This window comes from Canis lupus, chromosome 5 (genome assembly GCF_048164855.1).
Source record: "Canis lupus baileyi chromosome 5, mCanLup2.hap1, whole genome shotgun sequence".
Taxonomy (NCBI): Eukaryota; Metazoa; Chordata; class Mammalia; order Carnivora; family Canidae; genus Canis; species Canis lupus.
Window position 1 is genome coordinate 34,656,009 of NC_132842.1, and position 23,772 is coordinate 34,679,780.

General features: G+C 42.8%; 1 protein-coding gene across 4 annotated transcripts in view; it reads left to right on the top strand.

Moving 5' to 3' along the window:
- LARP4B (La ribonucleoprotein 4B) overlaps positions 1-23,772 on the top strand; it is a 94,329-nt gene that overhangs the window by 20,628 nt on the left and 49,929 nt on the right. For 3 of the 4 annotated variants that reach the window (XM_072825982.1, XM_072825980.1, XM_072825981.1), the window contains exons 2-3: positions 7,262-7,396; positions 8,006-8,065. In XM_072825982.1, the coding sequence (XP_072682083.1) occupies positions 7,316-7,396; positions 8,006-8,065 (141 nt within the window). In that variant the 5' untranslated portion in view covers positions 7,262-7,315. Of the gene's footprint in view, positions 1-7,261; positions 7,397-8,005; positions 8,066-17,064; positions 20,162-23,772 lie in introns of those variants that run through there. The other variant, XM_072825979.1, reaches the window with a different exon arrangement.

A 23,772-nucleotide genomic window follows, 5' to 3' on the forward strand; every position in this document is an offset into this window, starting at 1 on the left:
CCTTGTGCCAGTACTACACTATCTTAATTGGTATAGTTGTGTACTAAGTTTTGAAATTAGGAAGTGTGAGTCTTCCAACTTTGTTCTTTGCAAGATTGTTTGGCTATTCTGGGTCCCTTGCATTTCCATAGGAATTTTAGGATCAGCTCATCAATTTCTGCAAAAAAGGCAGGTGGGATTGCATTGACTGTAGATGTGCGGAGTATTGCCATCCTGACTACTTTGTCTTCCCATCCATGAGCATAGGATGTCTCTTCTCCGGGAACATTGAGGATCTGTACATCAGGACTCGTTTTGTCTTATATTGGTGGTTCTCAAACATTGTGATCTTGGGACCTCTTTACACTTTTAAACATTATTGAAGATTTTTTTTTTAAGCCCTTATTTATCCACGAGAGACAGAGAGACAGAGAGAGAGAGGCAGGGACACAGGCAGAGGGAGAAGCAGGTTCCATGCGGGGGGAGCCTGACGTGGGACTCGATCCCGGGACTCCAGGATCAGGCCTTGGCCTGAAGGCGGCACTAAACCACTGAGCCACCTGGGCTGCCCTGAAGATCTTTAAGAACTTTTGTTTATAGGGCTTATTGTGTTTTTGTATAAAAATTAAGACAAATTTAAAAAGATATTTTTTGACAGTAATCACAAAGCCATTACACGTAATGTAAATAACATTGGTTATGAAAAGGTAACAATCTTCCAAAACAAAAAAAATAATTTAATGAGAATGATCTTGTTTTATATTTTTATAAATCTTTTCAATATTTAATAGACTCTCAGGGGGATTCTTCTGTTTCTGCATTTGATCTGTTAGTGATATGTTATTTTGGTTGAAGGATGAGAAGGAAATCTGACCTTACACAAAATACATAGTTTGAAAAGTGAGGAGTGTTTTTTTTTTTTTTTTAATTTTTATTTATTTATGATAGTCACAGAGAGAGAGAGGCAGAGACACAGGCAGAGGGAGAAGCAGGCTCCATGCACCGGGAGCCCGACGTGGGATTCGATCCCGGGTCTCCAGGATCGCGCCCTGGGCCAAAGGCAGGCGCTAAACCACTGCGCCACCCAGGGATCCCAGGAGTGTTTTAATAGTCTTTTTTTTTAATAAATTTATTTTTTATTGGTGTTCAATTTGCCAACATATAGAATAACACCCAGTGCTCATCCCATCAAGTGCCCCCCCTCAGTGCCCGTCACCCAGTCACCCCCAGCCACCGCCCACCTCCCTTTCTACCACCCCTAGTTCATTTCCCAGAGTTAGGAGTCTCTCATGTTCTGTCTCCCTTTCTGATATTTCCCACTCATTTTTTCTCCTTTCCCCTTTATTCCCTTTCACTATTTTTTATATTTCCCAAATGAATGAGACCATATTAATGTTTGTCCTTCTCCGATTGACTTATTTCACTCAGCATAATACCCTCCAGTTCCATCGATGTCGAAGCAAATGGTGGGTATTTGTCGTTTCTAATGGCTGAGGAATATTCCATTGTATACATGGACCATATCTTCTTTATCCATCCGTTGATGGACACCGAGGCTCCTTCCACAGTTTGGCTATTGTGGACATTGCTGCTATAAACATCGGGGTGCAGGTGTCCCGGTGTTTCACTGCATCTGTATCTTTGGGTCAATCCCCAGCAGTGCAATTGCTGGGTCGTAGGGCAGGTCTATTTTTAACTCTTTGAGGACCCTCCACACAGTTTTCCAGAGTGGCTGTACCAGTTCACATTCCCACCCACAGTGCAGGAGGGTTCCCCTTTCTCCGCATCCTCTCCAACGTTTGTGGTTTCCTGCCTTGTTAATTTTCCCCATTCTCACCAGTGTGAGGTGGGATCTCATTGTGGTTTTGATTTGTATCTCCCTGATGGCCAGTGATGCGGAGCATTTTCTCATGTACTTGTTGGCCACGTCTATGTCTTCCTCTGGGAGATTTCTCTTCATGTCTTTTGCCTATTTCATGATTGGATTGTTTGTTTCTTTGCTGTTGAGTTTAAGAAGTTCTTTATAGATCTTGGATACTAGTGTTTTATCTGATACGTCATTTGCAAATATCCTCTCCCATTCTGTAGGTTGTCTTTTAGTTTTGTTGTTGATAGTCTTTTTTTTATAACCTTGGCTGTTCTTTCTAACTGCACCAGAACTCCACAGCAGTTTACCAGGAGAGAGTGTGAGTGCAAAGGAAACAGCATCTTGGCATTGTTGTGACAGTTGGTGTGACTGGTGGGCCTGGGGAGGTCTCTGGGACCCATGACAGGCTCAGGCCAGTGTTTGAGACCCTCTCTCATAAAGAACAAAACTGAGTTGTGCATTTTACAAGAAAATGTTAATGTTTGCAGCCAATTGGTGGTTTTATTAATCTCTATTGACAACCCACTGGGAAGGGACTTGGATGCTTTTCCTGCTGGATCAATACTTTATGCTTTCTGTAGGAAGGACTGGGTGCTTGATTGGTAAACGTGGTAAAGGTGGAACCAGCAAGCCAGAGGAGTAACTGAGAGTTGAGAAATGAAACAAAATACAGTACTGGTATTTTAACACTAAGTCACACATATTAGTTAATCTGGTGTATTTACTTGTAAATATTCACAAAATTATGTGAATTTTTAGAACATAGCTGTAATTATACTGTCCACAGTCTTCTATCCTGCTTTTTTTTAACTTAATGTAATCTCTCAATATTTTATATAGGTGTGATACATTGCATTAGTTTCTGCTTTTCTATAATTTTTTTTTTACTAAAACTGCTATGAACATTAAATAGTTTACATATTTTTATATGTAGCACAGATTTTAAGTAACAGTGTGTGAAGTTTTAGATGGATACTAGTACATATCCTAGTCAGATTTTTCTCATTTATTTATTCATGAGAGACAGAGGCAGAGACACAGGGAGAAGCAGGCTCCCTGTGGGGAGCCCTATGCGGAACTTGATCCCAGGACCTCAGGTCATGACCTGAGCCCAAGGCAGATGCTCAACCACTGAGCCACCCGGTGCTCCAGATTTTTCTATTTACTTTTTATTGGAGCCACCCGGTGCTCCAGATTTTTCTATTTACTTTTTATTGTGGGAAGTTTTAACTACAGAGATAGGGTGAGTAGTAGAGCAGTCCTCTGTGTGCCCATCATGTAGTCTTACCACCAGCTACTTGCTGCATTCTTGTATTTTTGTTTTTTCCTTTAAATTTTCCAAAAAAAATTGTGAGCATATTTTAAGGCAAATTCCTGGTATATAATGTCATCCATAGTCTTTAGTTTATATATCTCCCAGATAAGACCTTTAAACAGACACAGCACCTGGATTGTGCCCAGTGGAATTAATAATCATTCCATAATATCCTTTATTACCTAGGCAGTCAAATTTTTCCTGTCAAAAATGTCATTCTAAAGTTAATTTATTTCAATCCAGATACACTTCTCACGTTACGTAAGGTTATTTTGGTTAAAGCTTTTGTATTTTGTAGCAATAAAAAAATCTCTCCCATTTTTCCATGTCTTAGGTTTGCTGCAGAAATGAGGTCATCTGTCTTCTAGAATGCCCCACATTTTGGTTTTAGCTAATGGCTTTGTGTCAGTGTGATTTAACATATATTGCTCCAGAATTTCCTTTAAATTGTGAGTCCGATCTAGAGGTTTGATTAACTACAGGTTCTTTTTTTTTTTTTGGCAAGAATGCTTAATAAACGGTGCTCTTTCCTCACATCAAGAAGAATTTAGCACCTAGTTGTTCCACATTAGTGATGGGATTGAAAGTCACCTTAATGTCCATCTGATCTGACCATTATGAAGCTTTCCATCAACTCTCCACCGGGCTTTAGGAGACATCTATGGTTATTGTTACTTCATTAGATGTTGCAAACAGTTTCATTTTCTAATTTGATTGCTCACTGTTTTTATTCATTGTGGCTCCTGTACAGAGAGAGCAGTTTGCTCTCACTAGCACCTGGTCATGCTGCAGTAGTCATCCAGGAGGGGCAGGCTGGTGACAGTTTGTCTTTAGAAGTCTTCAGAAAAGTGAGTTGATATCCCAACAACCTCCAAAAGTAACCAGCGTAGTGGTGGCGTTCTAAACTGTTGTGGATTCTAAGGTGGGTGTTACCCGCTTGCTCTGCATGCTCTGCCTGTTGTCCACCTGTAGCTGGGAGAGCCCTTGCCTTCCTTTCCTGTTGGTTCTGTGCTGCGACCTTGAGCGTGCTCACTGGCTTCCTTGCTTTCCTAGTGCAGTGCCCCAGGTTCGTGTGACAGAAGCATTAACCAGCACTCTTGGAACGTGCACAGAAAAGATGAGGGAAGACTGAGGAGTTGTCCCAGTTAGAGGGGACTAAGGAGAAGTGAACCTGAATGTCATGGGGCCTTCCGAGATGGGATGTTTCATTATGAAGCAAACAAACATTTCTGGTATACAGGAAAAGGATTCTTTATGAACAGATCTGAGAGAACCATACTCTCCCAAGTATTTAATAAGATTGATTAAACTTTACATGTACCTTTGACAGGTGAAATTAAAAATGTCTGGCCCTATATAGAGACCACAGGACAGGAGGCAGGGCCCTTTGACTGCATCTTTTTGCCTTTTCACATCCAGAGATGAAATCAAATAGGGGAAATAAGTCCTTTTGTTCAGCTCAGGAAGGCTTTGTGAGGGCTGCCTCTGACACTATCAGGTTTTCAAACTACTACTAGGTCTTATGCTGCAAATGCTTTGTTTTGGTGGTAAGTTCCCACCCCCACCCCCCTTGCGTATTCCTCTTTAAAACCTAGAGACCTGCTCTTCTGCGATTCCTGGAAGCAGTAGTTTAAATGGTTTAAGTCTCAGTGTAGGTTTGGTCTTTTGACCTAGTAATAAAAAGGTGGTTTTGTTATTTATTGAACTATTGTCACTGTTGCATCATCGTACTCTGTTTTATTTTAGATTCAGACATTTGATAAAGTCTGATTTAATACTTTGTACCTTTCGTGCTGCTTAAACAAGGTGGAGATCAGTAAGCCCTCTTTCCAGCTGTAGGACTTTTGAAAAACAGTGCATGTTAGGTCAGTAATTAAGAGAGAGAGTGGCGTGACGTCAAGATGACTTGTTTGTGGATAAGAGGCCTGCTGTGTCTGTTGTGCTAGGACACTGCCATGCTACCTTTTTAACCTTTTGTCAGGGAACATTTAAAGCATGCAGAAGTAGAGTGGATCAGATTGTTAACCCCCATACCCCTCTTCCAAGGGGAACAAATAGGAACTCCCACATCTCTGCCACATGTATTATTTTGAGGAAAATTCTAACCACCGTGTTATTGCGCCTGTAAATAAGTATGCAACTTTGTAAGATTAGGCCTCTTTTTTTAAAGATGACCACAGCATCATTTTTATTAAAATATGCCATCACTGTGACTTCCCTGATTGTTGTTTGTTTGAATTGAATAAAGCCATACAACCAAATAAAGCAGTGGTTTGGCCAGTATGTGTTGAGGAAGCCAGCCTGCTTGTCTGGATCCTCCTGTACCTGGTACTCCTCAGTGCTCCTGTTTGCTGTAAGTTTGTAATAAGACCACATCCTGGGTGTGTGGATATTTTTTTTTTTTTTTTTTTTTATTCATGAGAGACACAGGCAGAGGGAGAAGCAGGCTCCCTGTGGAGAGGCCAGTGCAGGACTCGATCCCAGGGCCCCGGGGTCACGCCCTGAGCCAAAGGCAGATGCTCAACCCCTGAGCCACCTGGGCGTCCCCCAGGTGTGTGGATATTATTTGTTTGTTTTGAAAGACAACTTCCTGGCATTGCTGCTCGTTCTCTCAGGAGGCACAGAATCTCTGACTGAAAAAATACACGTAGTAGTTGTAATAAAAGAAATTCGTAGTTGAATTTTTCCCCATTTTGGCTATCTTACCTAGTTTTTAACCAAACATTTTTTTCTTTGAGAATCTTAACAAATCTAGAAGTGCATAGTGGTAAAACTGTAAGCCCTTTTGTGACTTGTCGGTTTGGTTACCATCCCACGACTTCATTTCCTGGATTTGGTATTTGGGGAGAGTCAATGTTTGCCTCTATGATAGTTTCACATATTGCAAACTCTTACAGTTTAACACCTATCATTCATTCTGTATTTTGGAAGACGTTGACCTCTGTGAAACTGATTGGTTTCAAGTGTTTTTTCTTTTTAAGCAGTTTATATTGCCAAACCTGTCTAATAGCACAGAAGTGATCTTGTGCTTTTGTGGCTGATGATATAGTGGACCGTTCGATGAGATTGCTTTTGACCATCAGATTATTTCATTACAAGGGTTTTGGGAATTTATTATAAGCAGGTTATTGAATGTAGGGAGCACCATTATAAAAACTAAACACCTGCATGGTTACCTCATGAGACAGAAATAGCTAGCTTTTAAATCTCCATATCTGGCAAGAGGATGCTCTGTTTTCAGAAGAGCCTGAAAGGTACCTGGATTAAATCCAGTCCTGGTGGTGGTGTGGGGTGGTGTGGCTTGCTGCAGAAAGAGGGTACACCAGAGTTGGCCCTGGGTATCTGGGAACCCTGGTTCTCATGCTGATGGTACAAAATCATGAGTATTCAGTCTCTTGTGAACCAGAATTACTACTCTGTTTGGGAAAATCAAATGAGCTATCTTGTTTGAAATTTAGTTTCCTGACTGTTGAGCTGAGCCAGTACTTTGGAAAGCCTGCTTTGCAGCACCACTCCTACTGTCTTCAAGTGGTTTTTGGTTTGTGTGGGTCAGGATTTTGAAGGGACTCCTTTTTAACTAATTACTATTTATTTCTCTTGACAACTGTTGTCCTGGAACGACAGTCAAAATGATATATGTAAATTTGGGATTCATAAAATACAAATTGGAGTTCTATTAGTTTTGTTACTTTCTGTTTAAAAAGATGGTTTTCTGGCCATGAGTGGGTTTGTATGTGTTAGCACACAATTTCTAGTCTTACGATATTCTTGGGTTAATATAAAGGTGTAAATTATGGGCAGATTTGTTTAAACTTAGACTGCAGGGATGCCTGGGCAGCTCAGTCATTTGGGCAGCTAGCTCTTGATCTCAGCTGGGCTCTTGATCTCAGGGCTATGAGTTCAAGCCCTGTGTTGGGCTCCATGCTGGGCCTGGAGCCTCAATTAAAAATAAGTAAGTAAGTAAATAAACTACTTAGATTCCGGAGGAGCAACAAATGTCCTGGAAAACTTGAAGATTTGAAGACCTCCTAGTATTAATTTGAAGAATCTGTTGTATTCTGTACTATAAGCTACTGATGGGTTGTTTTGTTGTTTTACAGCACCCTACAGTTGCCATTCAGCTTCTCCCAGTGCGGCCACAGAGTAAACAGCTCATGACTTCTGATCAGGACACTAAGGTCGTGGCTGAACCGCAGGGCCAGCGAGTCCAGGAAGGGAAAGACAGCGCTCATCTGGTGAGTAGGGGGCGAGGCCAGAGCTGGTCTGGGGCCTCACTCTGCTCTTCTTCTGATCACAGATGTTATGTTGGATTTTATAAGTACCATCAGAGTAGTAACTCTGGCATATCTTAAACCTAAATACAGGTGTTCTAGTCTGAGTAAGTTTATGGATAGCTTAGTAGTAGAGGAAGCTATCAGGACAAGGTGAGACAAAACAAATGCTTAAAACTCTTGGGAGTTTAAACCCTCTAGAAAAATGACAGTGATTTATAAATACTGTAATAACATTACACATGTTCTAATGGTATGTATTTAAAAGAATTGATTAATATTGTAATATAAATTTTTATTTTGACTGCTTTTAAGATTTTATCCTGTCAAGCAAAGCAGATTTTTCTTAATTTTCCCCATGGAAATTACAAGGAATTTTGCCTATGGTGGTCAGTCAGAATTTTAAAATATTTTAAGTTTCAAAGCTCCTATATCTTTCTGCATATCTCACTGAATTTCTTTGTTATGTAAAAATGTTTTTTCTCAATAGGTTTTGTTTTTGCTAAATTACTGTAGCTTGAAAATACTGCTTACATTGTAATGAGGGTGCGTTTGATGTTTTCAATTTTACAGATGAATGGTCCCATATCTCAAACCACTTCTCAGACAAGCTCCATCCCAGCTTTGAGTCAGGTAATTTAGTTCAGTTGAGGCTCACAAATACTGCCTCATGAACAAATATTTATTGTAACAAAATTAGAAAATTGTTGATGTTTCCCAACAAAGGGGTGTGGGTTGGGGGAGACCCACATGGGTTCTAAGTGTTCAGTACTGTATGTCCTCCTCTGACTTCTCTACGTGTGCTGTGTATATAGTTGTGCTTGTATAGTTCTGCAGACGTTGTGTACCATGCGTTCATTGAATGTCAGATACTCATCACAGTGTTTGTAATAGTTCACTGATAATCTGTAGAATGTATATGATTAGCTCTACATCTTGAAAGCCTATATTCTTTAAAGTACACAGGTTATACTAACCTTTTACTAAGAAAATTGGTTTAACATAGTTAGCTGTGGTTAGTGAAAATAAACAAATGGAGATCCATTGGTTTTGAACTCTTTCTTTACCTTATGTGTACACGCTCATGTTGGGTGTGTTTGGAGCCACTCCAAACTTAGTTTGGCAGCCTTCTAAGTGATTATAGACCTGGCACGATTTAGAAAATAAAAGAAAAACTTTTAAAGTCATCTTATAAAATTATAGAAAACTTTGCCCAAATTGTAAGTAGTTCATGTAGAAATTGAACCAGGGATTGGATTGCTGATCTACTTTTAATAGAGTAGAATTTTTTAAATAAGGTAGAATTTTCTTGGTAGAAAGATCCCCTCCAAAATATTGTTATTATTGTTATAATATATGTAGGGCTTTTTGGTATACTGCATTTTACATTGATTTTTAAATGAATTTTGTAATATTTTAAGCAGTTTAAGATCCAAATATAAGACCTGTAGTAATCTAAGAGGAAAATTATACAGAAATCATTAAAAAAAAATTTTTTTTAAGGACCAATTTTCTTCTTCCCTATGGTTGATTTGCAGTCCAACATAATATTCAGACATCTCTTTAAAACAAGGCTAGAAACTGAATTTTTGATTCTTTGGCATTTTTTTTGCCTGTTTTATTACTTTATTTGCAAGTATTGAGATAAGACCTAACTAGAAAAGAATTGAAACACTTGATCCAGAATTCAGTATTTTATTTCTGTACAGAAATAAATTGCACCTAGTACTGCTTACACACATGCTTTCTTTGTCATTTTTAAGAGTTAATGTCCTATAATAGACCTGATGTGGCAAGTTCTTGTTCTGGCCTTGATACCCAACATGCCTGGTGTCCCTTGGGCAATCCCATCTCTGACATGAGGCTTTTGTAAAATGTGGATATGCGGGCAGCCCCAGTGGCTCAGCGGTTTAGCGCCGCCTGCAGCCCAGGGTGTGATCCTGGAGACCCGGGATCGAGTCCCACGTCAGGCTCGCTGCATGGAGCCTTCTCCCTCTGCCTGTGTCTCTGCCCCTCTCTCTCTGTCTCTCATGAATAAATAAATAAACTCTTTTTAAAAATGTGGATATGCTGTTTAACAGTGGTAAACACCAGTGGGTGTTGCACACTTAGGTTTTCATAGGATCATTAAATACTAGAGCTAGAAGATGCCCTGAGAGACATCTGGGCTTACAGTGTGTGTCCTTTAATAAAGCTTTATTTACAACAAATGAGCATCTTTACAGAAAATAAAAGGATACACACATTTTATGCTATTGTAATATATATACACACACACATATGTATATATGTGTATATGTGTATAGATGCATACATATATATGCGTATATGTGCATATATATGTATATGTGTGTCTATATATATGTATATGTTGACCTCATTTTTTCCTACATAGCATGATTTCATCTGTGTGCCTCCTTGTCCTTGCCATTAGGGTATTTTCTTCGTGTTGCTCTGCCATTGTTTTTCAGCCATTTGGTTTGGGGGCTTTTATATTGTTTATTTCTTTCTTGCCTTTAAAAATGGCATTGCTCTGAACATCTTTCTAGCTGGCATCATTCATGGTGCGCCTGAGTGTGTGGGTGTGGTCGTTGGTTTAGCGGCTGCAGGTGTTTTGATGGCTGAGTGAGCGTGTCTAGCAGGCTGATTCAGGAAGCAGTCTCGAAGGTTCAGTCTTTCCCCCAAGCTGGATATGGTGTGAGAAGGAGAATTGCCATAGTGATGCCAAAATAAATGTCTGAATAATTCAGGAACAGCTTTGCATTTATCCAGTGGTAATATTAATCATATTCATTATATAGCTCTCCCACTCTAAACCTTACTGTGTAGTAACTCTTTATAACCCTAGCCAATCAGTGAGCATCAAAAAATTAATCTTTAGCTAGAGGAAGCTGAGACCCAGAAAGGCTTAAGTAATTTTCCCAAGATTACTTAACTGCAGAGTGATAGAACCATGATTTGAACCCAGGTAACCTGACTTCAGAGTTCAAACTCAAGATGAGATACTTCCTCTTTGGCATCTGTTACTTCATTTAAAAAAAGAAACAAGTAGGAAATATACCCCAAACCAAAAACTTAGAATTTTCTCTGAGTGGATGAAATTATTTTGGAATAAAGCTGGAGGATTTTAGGTGGGGAATAGTGTGACTTGTATTTTAGAAAGATTATTTTGGCTTTATTATGTTTTTATATATGATGGATTATAGTGAGCAAAGAAAGCAAATAACAAGGAATGAAGGTTAGAAGTTATGATGGTGGATCAGCCTAGGAATGAATAATTTGAAAATTATTTTGAAGGTGGGTTTAACCATACCAAGTTGTGGATTGGATGTGTAGGTTGGGATGAAGGAAAGATAAATCAGGGATAGTTGAGCACCTTGAGGGATGGTGGTTTCATTTATTTTGAGATGGAAAAAACTGGAGAAGCAAAGATTTGTGGAGGGGAAATCCACCTGGTAGAAATTCAAGCAAGCAATGAAGTGGGCCAGTGGGGCCAGTTAGACCTCAGTGGAAAGGTTGGAGCCTGAGAGGTTTGAAGTTTGAAGTAAACAGATGTTTTATTACTTACTATTTTATAAATTTGTTATATAGAAAAGACTATTGAAACTATTGTAAATATGGATTAGGGGTATATAATTGAAAAGTGACCGAGTTAGTACTTGGAATAAAATCAACTCTAATCCTTTTTTTTCCTTTATAACTTTTTGCCTGTTTTAACAGATTTCATGTCCTGCATTGTTGGCTCTAACTTTTCTCTTCATTGATTCATCCTTTTTTAATCACCTGTTTCACTTCTTACATATTTGATTAAAATTTATTTTAAGAAATTACGTTCTATGTTATTTTTAAAAAGTGTTTCAAATGTCTTTGTTTTCTCTTAGAAGTTTTAAGATCCATAAGGGCAGGAAGCTTGTAATGTACTTCTTTGATAACTTCTCTGCACAGCATACTTTACTTAAATTGAAAAATTTCATAAATATTACCATGGCATAATTGATAGTTTAGTCATTCTAAAAACTTATCGTTTTTTTTTTTTAATTTTATATATTTATTCATGAGAGACAGAGAGAGGCAGAGACACAGGCAGAGGGAGAAGCAGGCTTCATGCAGGGAGCCTGATGTGGGACTCGATTCCAGGACCCCGGGGTCACGCTTTGGGCCAAAGGCAGACACTCAACTGCTGAGGCACCCAGGTGTCCTTAAAAACTTATCTTTATATCATATATTTGTGATATGTCATGTTTATATCATATCTATATCTATCTGGTTACCATAGGAATTACATATAACATCCAAAAGTTATAACTGCCTAATTTAAATTGATCCTACTTAAAGTAGCATGTGAAAACTATACTCCTGTAAAATTCTCCCCCTACTTTATGTTACTGGTATCACAAGTTATATCTTTATTACTGTATGCCCAATAATAGAGATGTATAATTATTTTTATGCATTTGCCATTTAAATCTTGTAGGAAATAAAGTAGAGCAGTGAATCAAAATTAAATTAATACCAGCTTTTTTTTTTTTTTTTTTTTAATTTCATGATAGAGAGAGAGGCGCAGAGACACAGGCAGAGGGAGAAGCAGGCTTCATACCAGGAGCCAGATGCGGGACTCCATCCTGAGACCCCAGGATCACACCCTGGGCCAAATGCAGGCGCTAAACCACTGAGCCACCCAGGGATCCCCTAATACCAGCTTTTGTAATTGTCCATGTATTCCTTTACAGAGAGCTTTATGTCTTCGTACAGCTTTGAGTTACTGGTCATGTTTTTTTCATTTTAGCCTGAAGAACTCCTTTAGCCTTTCTTCCAGGGCAGACCTGGTGTTAACAGACAAATTCACCATTTGTTTATCTGAGAATGTCTTAGTTTTTTCAGTTTTGAAGGACAGGTTTGCTGGATAAGGAGTTTTTAGTGGACAGTTGTTTCAGCCCCCATCTTCTTAGCCTGTGAGGTTTCTGATGACAAACTGGCTGATACTCTTACCGAAGGCCTCTTGTACTTGACAAGTAGCTTTTCCTTGTTGCTTTCAAGATTCTCTTTTTTCTTTTTATCGTTCAGAGTCCTTTAATAATACCAAAATGAAAATATTGTTTTTTTTTGACAGTTTGATTGTAATGTGTTTTGGTGTGCGTCTCTGTGTTTATCCTACTTTAAGTTTGTTGAGGTTGTGGATTTGTAAATCCATGAAATATCATCAAAATTGGGGAGTTTTTGGACACTGTTTCTACAGATATGCTCCCTTGCCTTTCCTCTCTTGCTGGGACTCACATGATATGAGTGTTGGTCCATAGGGGACATAGATGATGTTCCAGAAGTCCAGTAGGCTCCACTCACTTTTGTCTTGTTTTTTTTTCTTTAACTGCTTTAGATAATTTAATTTGTCTCCTGTATAAATTTGCTGATTCTTCTGCCTAGCCAAGTCTACTACAAGCCAACCCCACTAGTGAATTTTTCAGTTCAGTAACTGTACTGGTGAACCTGAGAATATTTGTTTGGTTCTCTCTCTTTTTAAATATTTGATATATTTATTTGAGAGTGATCGAGAGACACATGATTGGGGAGAGGGGCAGACGGAGAAGCAGAACCCCTGCTAAGCAGGGATCCCGACACAGGCCTCAGTCCCAGGACCCCGGGATCACAACCTGAGCCGAAGGCAAGAACCTTAACTGCCTAAGCTACCCAGTCACCCCGTTTGGTTCTCTTTATAAATACCCATCTTTTTGTTGGTATTCTCATTTTGTCCACATATCATTTTACTGATTATTTTTAGTTCCTTATCCATGTCTTTGTTTCGCTTTTGAGCATATTTAAGAATGTTTTAAAGTCTGTGGAATAAGTCCCATGTCTGAGCTTTCTCAGGGATAGTGAATTTTGTTCCTCTGAATGAGTGAGCTTTGTATGCTTTGTGATTTGTTGTTGTTACTGAGAACTGGGTATTTGGTTTTGTTTATAATGTGTATAATGTATTGTTTCAAGACTTTTCCAGATTATTTTTGTAAAGGCTGTTCCTTGTTATATGTGTTCACTGAGGAGTCTGCTCCTTTAGCTTGTGTTCAGCTAAAATTTTGACAGAGGTCTCTGTTAAATGTCATGAACTGAAACGGCCAGACCAGACCCCTCTTCCATGAAGAAAGGAGGAAAGAGAATACAATAACCTTCCCAGTCTTCATAGACTGGCTTTGTTTTGAGACAGCCCCTTATTAATTAGCTCCACTTGCTTTTAGAGACTAGGGAATCAACCCAAGGTGAAAGCCTGAGCTCTTTGCAGGACTGTTGTGAGCATCTGTCTCGCTGGGAGGTGGCTTTCAGAATTTCCCACACACATGGCTGCTTATGACTGCCCTGACTTCCCAGAGAGTTTCACTCAAGCCTTTATGGGCTTCAGATGGTTCTTTTGTGTCTCCACCAGTAACCTGCTACCCTAGGTGGGTGTCGGTTGGGAGCCACCGTATAGCTTTTGTGAGCATTGTCTGCTACTTTCCCCATTTGTGTTCGGAGTTATGTGAGACCAAGTGAGTTAGTCCTTCAGGAAGCCTCCAGCTAAGATAGCACAGATGGACACATGCCCATGTAGATCAGGTTTGCAGACTTCCAGGAGGGGAGACCAAGACCACACCATGCCACAGAAATGCCCACATATGGAGGAGAGCTTTTCCTTGGTTTGCGTAGTTGCTATTAATAAACCTGTGATGGTTTTTCAGAGTACTGCAGAATTGGTTTAGAAGCTTTTGGTTATGGGAACCCCTGGGTGGCTCAGTGGGTTAGCACCTGCCTTCGGCCTGGGGCGTGACCCCAGGGTCCCGAGATCGAATCCCACATTGGGCTCCCTGCTTGGAGTCTGCTTCTCCCTCTGCCAGTGTCTCTGACTCTCTCTCTCTCTCTCTCTCTGTCTCTCATGAATAAATAAATAAAATCTTTAAAAAAAAAAAAGAAACTTTTGGTTGTTTTCTTGATGTTTCTATAGGGGATGGAAGCTTAGAGCTTCTTAGTTCACCATTTTGCCTGATGTTTTGTAACCTTTTACATGGGAACTTCTTCTAGGTTGTTATTAAGTTGTTTTTCTAATAATAGAGAACTACTGATAAACTTTTAATGCATGTAATTTTACACAGACCTAAAACTTCATTGCCCAAACCAATAAAATGCAGATTAATGACATTCATTTAGACTAGCAAGTGATGTTTTGCTAGAACTAAAGCTACATCACCAGGTACTCGTGGTACTAGTTACCTAGGGTTTCTTTGAGTTTTCCACAGCCTGAGCTCCTGAACACCACATGAACAACTCTCCCACAACTTTTGCCTGTTTGTTTCTCTGGCTTATGTGGTGTCACTTAGTCCTCACTAGGCAGGATTGAATTTGGGGCATTTTATTTATTTTATTTTTTTGTTTTTTTAAAGATTTTATTTATTCATGTGAGACACACAGAGCAGTAGAGACACAGGCAGAGGGAGAAGCAGGCTTCATGCAGGGAGCCCGATGCGGGACTCGATCCTGGGTCTCCAGGATCAGGCCCTGGGCCAGAGGTGGTGCTAAACTGCTGAGCCACCCAGGCTGCCCAAATTTGGGGCATTTTAAATCAAACTTTTTTTCTCAGAGCAGGTCAATTTAAGTATTGTCACGTGGTGCTACCGTGCTCCTAAAGCTATATACAAACATTGGCAAATGTTTAAGATTTTGTGTTTGCATCTTTTTCAATTAAATTTATTTGAGAGAGAGTGTCCACGAGCATGGGGAGGAGCAGAGGAATAAGGAGAAGCTGACTGTGTCCTGAACATAGAGCCCAACAGAGGATCTTGAGATCATGATCTGAACTGAAATCAAAAGTTGGATGCTTTACTGACTGAGCCACCCATGCGTCCCTGTGTTTGCATCTTTTAATCTTTTAGGGTACCTGCAGATTCCCAAGGCACCACAGACCCCAGTTTGAGGTAGCTGATGGTACAGAAACTAAGACTTGCTGTTAGAATGCTTTTCTAAGAGATGTAGAGTGACCAGCGTGTGGTGCTGGGAGACAGTGGTTTTGCACAGTTGGGAGGGATGGCCTTACAAAGGACGGTAAGAGTGGGAAAGCACAGCTAGGAGACCTGACAGATGGTTTGAGCAAATACAGGCTGTGCTCTGGTTGTTTGGTTGGGTCCTTTGGATGAAATAGAGAAGGTAAGGAGGATGGCATCACAGAGTAAGAGGTGATTCTAAAGGTGGGCCGGGACCAGAGTGCGAGGGCCACAGTGGTGTTAAGGTTCTGTTCTGAGTATTTTACTCAGTGTCTTCATGACGACTCTTAAAAGTAGGTGCTACTGTTGGCCCCATTTCACAAATGAGGAAAGACACACAGAGGTGAGATGATCTGCCAAAACTTATTCACTTAGTGCACACAAGCTGAGCCTCACACCTGAACAGGTAACCTGGACCAAGAAGGACTTGGGAGCTTTCGAGGTACTTCCTGTTACTGGCCTGGTGGGTGTCGATTTTCTTCTTTTCTCTTTTTCTCTTGCTCTTTCCTTTGTCTTAGTGAGAATTTTAATTATTTATTTTTAAGATTTTATTTTTTCATGAGAGACATAGGCAGAGGGAGAAGCAGCCTCCATGCAGGGAGCACGATGTGGGACTTGATCCCGGGACTCCAAGATCACACCCTGGGCCGAAGGCAGGCGCTAAACATCTGAGCCACCCAGACATCCCTTAATGAGAATTTTTAGACATCTGTGCAGGTTAGAACATAAAGTAAAACCCTGCATGCCCCCTGTGAACTCAGAGTTCCCCCTCCCCCCCAATTTTGCTACTTTTGTTTTATCTCTTCCTTCCCTCTACACACACACATTTAGAAAAATGATACGTATGTATTTACTTCCTTACTTGCCTGGTGTTTTAGAGCAAATCCCAGATGATGGGCCATTCACCATAAACATTCCAGTGTGCATCCCTAATGAACACCATTCCAACTTCATGCCTCACAATGATTTCTGTACACCCGCAGACTTCCTTTTCGGGGCAGAAAATGAGTTACAACTATGACTGCCTATGTATTCTAGGTTTTGTTTTTGCCTTTTTTTTTTTTAAGATTATTTTTAAGATTATTTTTTAAGATTATTTTTTAAGATTATTTAAGATTATTTGATAGTGCAAGCAAGGGGAGTGAGTGGCAAAGGGAGAAGCTTACCCCCTCCCCTGCCCCCACGTGCGGGGCTCCACCCCAGGACCCCCGGTATCATGACGTGAGCCACCCAGGCAGCCCTGCCTGTACATTCTGAAGAGAACGTTAATTGTTTCTCCTTGGGAAATCTACACGCTCACTTCTTTGATTGCCCGCATCCGTGGTAGGTTATTTAGAGAATGCTGAAACACTGGAAGAAGCAAGAGTCTGAAATATCTTGTTCTGGTTGGGATAACAATTGTAGGGATTTTTAAAATTGAGTTTATGAGAGTAGGAAAAATCACATAAAAATTATTTATTGTTCTTCTGAGTCTTTGGATTCCACGTGCCGTTTGGTTTTTAGTGCGTGGAGAAGGATGGCTGTTTGGCAGGGCCTGTCATCGTAGTTTGGATTTTGGGTTGAGTGGCAGGGACATGTGACTGCATGCAAGGGGTTATTTTTGGTATCTGGGTGTCGGCTGCTCGTCAGAAATCCTAACAAGTTAGCGTGAGCTGCACTTGTGGAGACTCCGAGAACGCCAGGCATGGTTCTGTGAGTTTTTGAACTTTGGAACATGGGTTGTTGCTTCAGCAAAGAATTAAGTAGTGACTGTGACAGTGAAAAAGCTGGTCTGTTGCAGCAATCTACGGAGCAGCCGGAGCCGGAGAACAAGATAAGTAAAGCTTTGTCTTCATTACTTGATGCCCTTGAAGGTGAGGAGCTTCACGGTGTCAGACATGGAGGCAGCAGGGCAGCTGCCGGAGCTCATCTGTGGACGACGGCTTTCATGGGGCCAGGGTGCCAGCAGGGTCGGGGGCTGAGGCATTCGTCGCACTCGGTCTCCTCTCCAGCATGCCCATTCCTAATGAGGTGTGAGCGTTTACAGGAGAGCGCGGAGAATTCCGAAGGCGTTGCTCTTGCCCGGGGTTGTGACAGCGTCTCGGTCACGCACTGTGTGAGCTCCGTCTGTAAGCCGGGTCTCTCGGAAGATGGTCATTCCAGACGTGACGCGTCTCTCTCCTGTGTTCTGGGGCCTCGTGGCCGGGATGTGCGGGAAGCAGCCCTTGTGCCGAGCCACCTCGGCCAGCCCCCGGCCACCGGGGCTAGGTCTGTAGCGGTGGATGTGGAGATGAGCAGCGATGTGAGCTCCTCGGGTACACCTGGGAGGGGGGCGAAGGCCGAAAACCCTGTGTGTGTGGATCACGAAGCTCGGAGGCATGAGAGAGCGCGCGAGTTGTACAGTATTTGTGTCATAGACCCTGACTGCCTGGACGTAGCTGATGAGCTGGGTGCCCCCGAGTGTGAAGCAGCTGCAGTAGAAGACAGTTGGTCAGCTGTCACCTCTGAGGCAGTTCGCAGAGGGGCCTGGCCGCCCTTGAGGGCCGCACAGGGGCTGGGACAATTAGACGCTCGGCGGGAAGAGCTGTCCCCATGGGGCGTGCCCAGGGCAAGCAAAGTGACGGCAGTGTTTAAGGAAAACGCTACGCCAAACGCTACGCCGGGTTTTGAACTAATGACTATGTCTTTAAGGGCACACACTTACGCCGGGTTCTCTAAGGATCACACTGAAAGCGGTGCGTTATGTGACGTGGGCGTACTCCCCAAGAGGGGTGGTAGCGCAGACCGTGCGCGGGGCGCCCCCGAGGAGTGTGAGAGCTGTCGTGCGGGCCAGGTAAGTCTGATGGCTGGCGCACATGTCCATTTACTTACCGTCCTTTCAGAAGTTGAGAGACACGGCGAGCCCGGGGCTGTGGCAGCCAGTGTAGGCCGGAGTGTGAGCTCGGAGAAGGAAGGCGAGGATAATTCTGTCCGGCCCCTGAGCTGCCATGGTAGCAGACCAGAAAGTAGACTCCTTCCCCAGGCTCTAGAAGGGATTCATTTAAGTCCAGAAAGCCGTGTCGCTTCCCTGAGCTTTGGCAGCGAGCGTCTCCCCATTCACACCGGTTGCCAAGAAGCAGCCCCTAAGAGACCTGGTGATCCTGGACCGGAGCACCTCCTGGGGCCCGCGATGGGCGAGGGGCAGCAGCAGGGCGGCTGCAGCCCGAAACCCGGAGGCATCCAGCCTGCGAACAAAGATGGTTCATCTTATCAAGATAAGGAGAAAATGAGCATTTTTGAGGAAGAGAGTCATGGACAGAGGGCTTCTGAATGGAGATCTTCACATCAGGTAGACCTGTGTGCAGACGGCGGGGCCGGCATGGCCCACGCACACATCTGTGATTTGATTGGTACACCGTGCAAGACACACTCGGAGGGAGCGTGCCAAAGAAAGGGCGCCCCGGAACTCAGAAGCTCACAGGAGGTGCTCCCGGATGACAAGACTCTTGATGGCTCCCAGTGTCCTAAGAGTAACTTCATCTCCTCTGCATTTGCTTTCACCTTCGCTGAAGAAGAAAGTGAAACTAGCCTGAGTTTTAACCCAGAAGATGGAATGTCTGTGAAGAGTATAGAGAGTGACCGGCGAAGCTTAGAAAGTGCTGGAAAAGAGTCACTGAAAGGCAGTCCCAGAGAGACCAAGAAGAAGGACGGAGGAAGCGTGAAGTCAGACTCTGAAACCCCCGTCAAGCGGGAAACCAATACGGCACCATGTGGGGCAGTGCCCAGTCTGGCTGTACGGATGCGCAGGAGGCCCGAGAGGGCAGAGCAGCCCGGCTGCAGAAGCCGTCCCACGGAGGAGAACCATGAGCCCCGCGCAGTGAAGGATGATGGACACGAGGATGTGGATCTTGCCCCACCTCCAAACCAGAGTTCAGGTTCAGGTGAGTGGAGGTCACAGGTACAAGAGAAGGACTCTCTTAACAGCGATGAAAATGCAGGGCTGGGGCCGCTTTCCTCAGGGTCAGCTGAGCAAAGTTCTGATGCCTTAGACGGTGGCACGTCGGGGGCGAGCCAGCCAGCACCAGCAGGTAAGGGAGGGGACAGAGACAACATCGATGTGTGTGGGATGAGCACACACGCACACCGTGTCAGCCAGAGACGTGCCGTGCCCGTGCTTAATGGACCTGCGGTACATGGTGCTGTGGATTCCATGGAAAGTCCACGGGTGACTCTCAGGGAATTGGAATTAGGTGAGACTCTTGAGGGCTGTTCGTGTGTGGCCAGTGTTGAGGCTGCCCCAGCGGACAGATATACAGCCCCTTGTCACGAGGGCCTGCAGGTCATTCCTGTCATCCCAGGTGAGGCTGCAGAGATCGCGGTACCACCCTGCGGGGACCACGTCTTACCACTCACAGAAGATGCTGTAAATATTCCTGAAAGCCCTGCAAGAGGGGATTGGCAGAGCTTCCCAGAGGAATTGTACTCCCAGTTTGTGAATGAACTTGCCTGTTACCCACTGGGAGGGTTTGTGAGTCAGCCGTTTTCTGAAGGACTGGCCGAGGGCTGCAGTGGGTACCAGGAGGTCTGTCCTTGGGCACAGACGGGTGGCAGAGAAGCCCTCGAAGAGGAACAGGTACCTAATGAGTGTCTGCACAGGAGGCCACCAGACCTAGAAGTCGCCTTGTACTGGATGGAGACGCCCCCGTATCAGTTCCTGGTGGCTGAGGATGCTGTTATTTGGGGATGGCAAAATAGAGGTGGACAGTTAGTAAGTATGATTTATCAGTCTTTATTACTGTGCTGTGAAAGGCGGGTGTTTCACTCTGATTGCTTTTAACTGCCATGAAGTTTTATTCTAAGTAATGGGCAGTCATTTGAATGTTTACGTGAGGCTGTGAGTCACAGCATTAGCTTAACCGTTTCCAAGCTGGAGACCGTGACTCCGTTTGCTGTTTGGTATGTTTAGGCCAGAGCTGGTGTGCCAGCTCTGGTTAGCACTGCACCCAGCACTGCCGGCCCTCAGACGCAGCTTGGTGCAGGCCTCTTCTGTGTGCACTCTCGAAGGCTGCCCTGCCCGGACCGTGTCCTTCCTCATGACCCCCTTGTTGGAACAGAACAGGCATTTGTCCATTGAATTTTAAAGTCACTTCTCAAAAGTCCACATGTGGACAGTATAGATAGAAAACTCAGAATCTGTGCTTTCTGCTACAAGTTTGCCGCTTTTACCTGGCTCTGAAGTCTGCCTCCTGGCAGTCCAAGCACCTGCAGAGCTTTCCAACCATGGTGCTCCGGCCCTGCTCATTTGAAAGAAGCTTCACAGATGCTGCTGCAGTGGGCAGCTAATTTGAGCATCTTTCTAGCTAGTCTGTGATAAACACCAACGCTCAACAAACATGAAGTTAGTCTTGCTCTGAAAGTAGTCCTTTTCACTGTATAATTGAAAGGCATACTTCTAACAGCAGAATCTCATTGACTCAACCAGTAGTTTATGTATTTATAAATTCAGTTCATTTAAACTAGAAGCAAAAAAACAGTTCACCCATTTTCCCAGCTCTTGCTCCCACCTCTGGCAACTACTGATTTTGTCTATGAGCTTGGTTTATTTGTTTTTAGAATCCACATAGAAGTGAGATCATATGGTATTTGTCTGATTATTTCTCTTGCAAAATACCCTCTAGTTCCCTCTGCATCATTGCAAATGGCAAGATTTCATTCTTTTTTATGGCTAAGTAATATTCCATTGTACATATATATACCACGTCTTCTTTATTCATTCATCTTTCAGTGGACACTTAGGTTGTTTCCCTATCTTGGCTATTATAAATGTAAATAATGCTGCATTGAACATGGGGTACAGACACTTTTTTCAAGTTAGTATTTTTGTTTTCTTTCGGTAAATATCCAGAAGTGGGATTGCTGGATCATAGGAGTTTCTATTTTCAGTTTTTTGAGGAACCCCCATACTCTTTGCCAGAGTGGCTGTACCAGTTTGCATTCCCACCAACAGTATAAGAGAGTGCCCCTTTCTCCACGTCCTCGCCAACATTTGTTATTTCTTTTTTTTTTTATAATTTTTTAATTTTTAAAAATTTTGAGAGGAGAGAGAGCGTGTGTGTGTGTGCTCATACACATGAGAAGAGGGGTATGGCACAGGCAGAGGGAGAGGGAGAAGCAGACTCCCCACTGAGTAGGGGAGTCCAATACGGGCTCAGTCCCAGGACCCTGGGATCATGACCCGAGCCAAAGGCAGACGCTTCACTGACAGAGCCACTCAGGAGCCCTGATGATAGTTTATTATTAGTGATTTTTGTAGACAAGAAAAACGACTGATGGTAGTAAGGAGATAGATGTGGTTCAAATGTTAGTCCCAATTACATGAACATAAGTGTAAATGTAACCCTGTAACTTAGGGAAATGTACATTTAACCTCCTTTCTGTTCCCACAGTTGGGATTTTTGCTAAAAAGAGTTACATTGAAGTTAATAGCTTTTGTTTCTTAAGTAGTGGTGGAGGCAAAAACTCTAGAAAATTAGGCCTTGAAGTACATAAGCAAGGTGTGATTACCAATTACGAAATAAAAAGTTTGAAAGTTTCCTTCCCCCGCCGTCTCACCTACTTTATATTCCTCAGCTCCCTTGTCCCCTTCTCTGATACTAGCTCCTCTGATTCCTACTCAGTAACCTGTCAGTGGACCATTCTTTCTCTTGTCCAGAAAACACAGATTTATGAATTGTTAGGTTGTTGGTTTTTTCTTTTTTCTTTTTTTTAATGGAGCCTGGTGTTGGGGTGCAGAGTTTCTTCAGAACATCAGGATTTATGGATGCTGTACTTTGAAAGAGTGGTGTGGGTCATTTATATAAAATTGCTTCAGGATGCAGCTATTGAGGTCAGCTCACTTTTGGTTTTAATAACCACTGCTCAGCCATGACTTTTCAGTGGAAAAATAAAACAGGTAGCCAAGCAGGTGAAACTTGAGATGTTGATGGCTGCTTAGAGTTCCACATGACTGCAGGACAAGACCCACACCTTAAAGACATACAAGGAAGACAAGTTATTTTTCATGTGAATTAAATGGAGGTCATGAACTCTTGGTAATGTTTTGTCTTTGCTGATGTTAGAACAGTTTTCTAATTACTCTCTTGGTGGGCACATTACTTAACCTCTCTCTGCCTCAGTATTCTTATTTGTGAAAGCTTCATAGGGTTGTTGTGATTAAGCTCAGGAAAGTCCATGGAATGTGCCTGGCACCTAGCAGACTCGACGTAGTTGTCATGCCAGCAGCTCCTAATTATATGTCTCCATTCTTTCATGCCTTGTCACTCAAGAGTCTCACTTCAACACTGGTTAGCTGCTTGAAATTGTGTTAGATCCCAAATACTTGATTTGGATTTGAATATTTACTGCTTAAGTAGTAAATTACCTAAGGATAGATTTCTATTCAGTTGTGGCATGTGAGATACACACTTGAATACTGCTTAACTGCCTAAAATCGTGTTACGTATTGGGAATGCTCCAGCGCAGTTAGCTGCAGAAGGTGCTGACAGTGGCAAGGACCCCTTCGTGGGTGGTAGGAACTTAGAGGATGTGTGGTTGTGTAGTGGAGGTCAGGGCCAGCTTAGTGGGTTGAATACAGTAACGTGGGAAAACTTCATGTGTGTTGTGTGGTGGAGAGTCCAGCCAGTAAAAGGTCTTTCTATCAGCATTGGACCAGGAAAGAGAGAGGGGCATGAGGTAAACAAAACAAAGAACAACAACAAAACACAGGTGGAAAACAGAGTAAATGATGAAGGAGGGTGATGATGTCTGTGAAATATGGAGTGTCTCCTGCGTTGCGCTCTTTCCTCATGAGAGCAGGGGTTGTGTCTGCTTTGTTCATCGTTCTGTCCTCACACTGCACTGAAAACGAACTGGAAGTTTAGATGTCCCATCAGAAGGGAGACTGAAGAATCCGTGCTTCTGGAGTGTGATACCCTCGAAGAAGGGAAAGCCTGTTGGGCTCTCTCACCTCCTCGGGGTGCAAAATGCATGCTGTCGTGTAACCACATTGGCCTCTCCTGTCATGGTCGGAGATAGTCTTGTTTCTCACCGAAAGCTTTAATCACCACAGCCAGAATGAATTTATTCTGTCATCTAAAGATTGTTAATCTACACATTTCCTCGAGGGCTCATCATGGTAGTATTGGGTCGCATCTGCCCTTGGGGCTCATGCAGGGGTGCTGGGAGGCTGCTTCCAGTTCAGGGCTCGCTCCTGCCTGGCGCTCCCTGGGGGCCTCTGGGACCGGGACCCTCATCCCCCTCCCAGGAAGCTCTGATCCCTGCGTAGTGGTATCAAGGCTTGTATTACCTGGGTATTATTTGGCTAGGTTTGCTGATAGAACT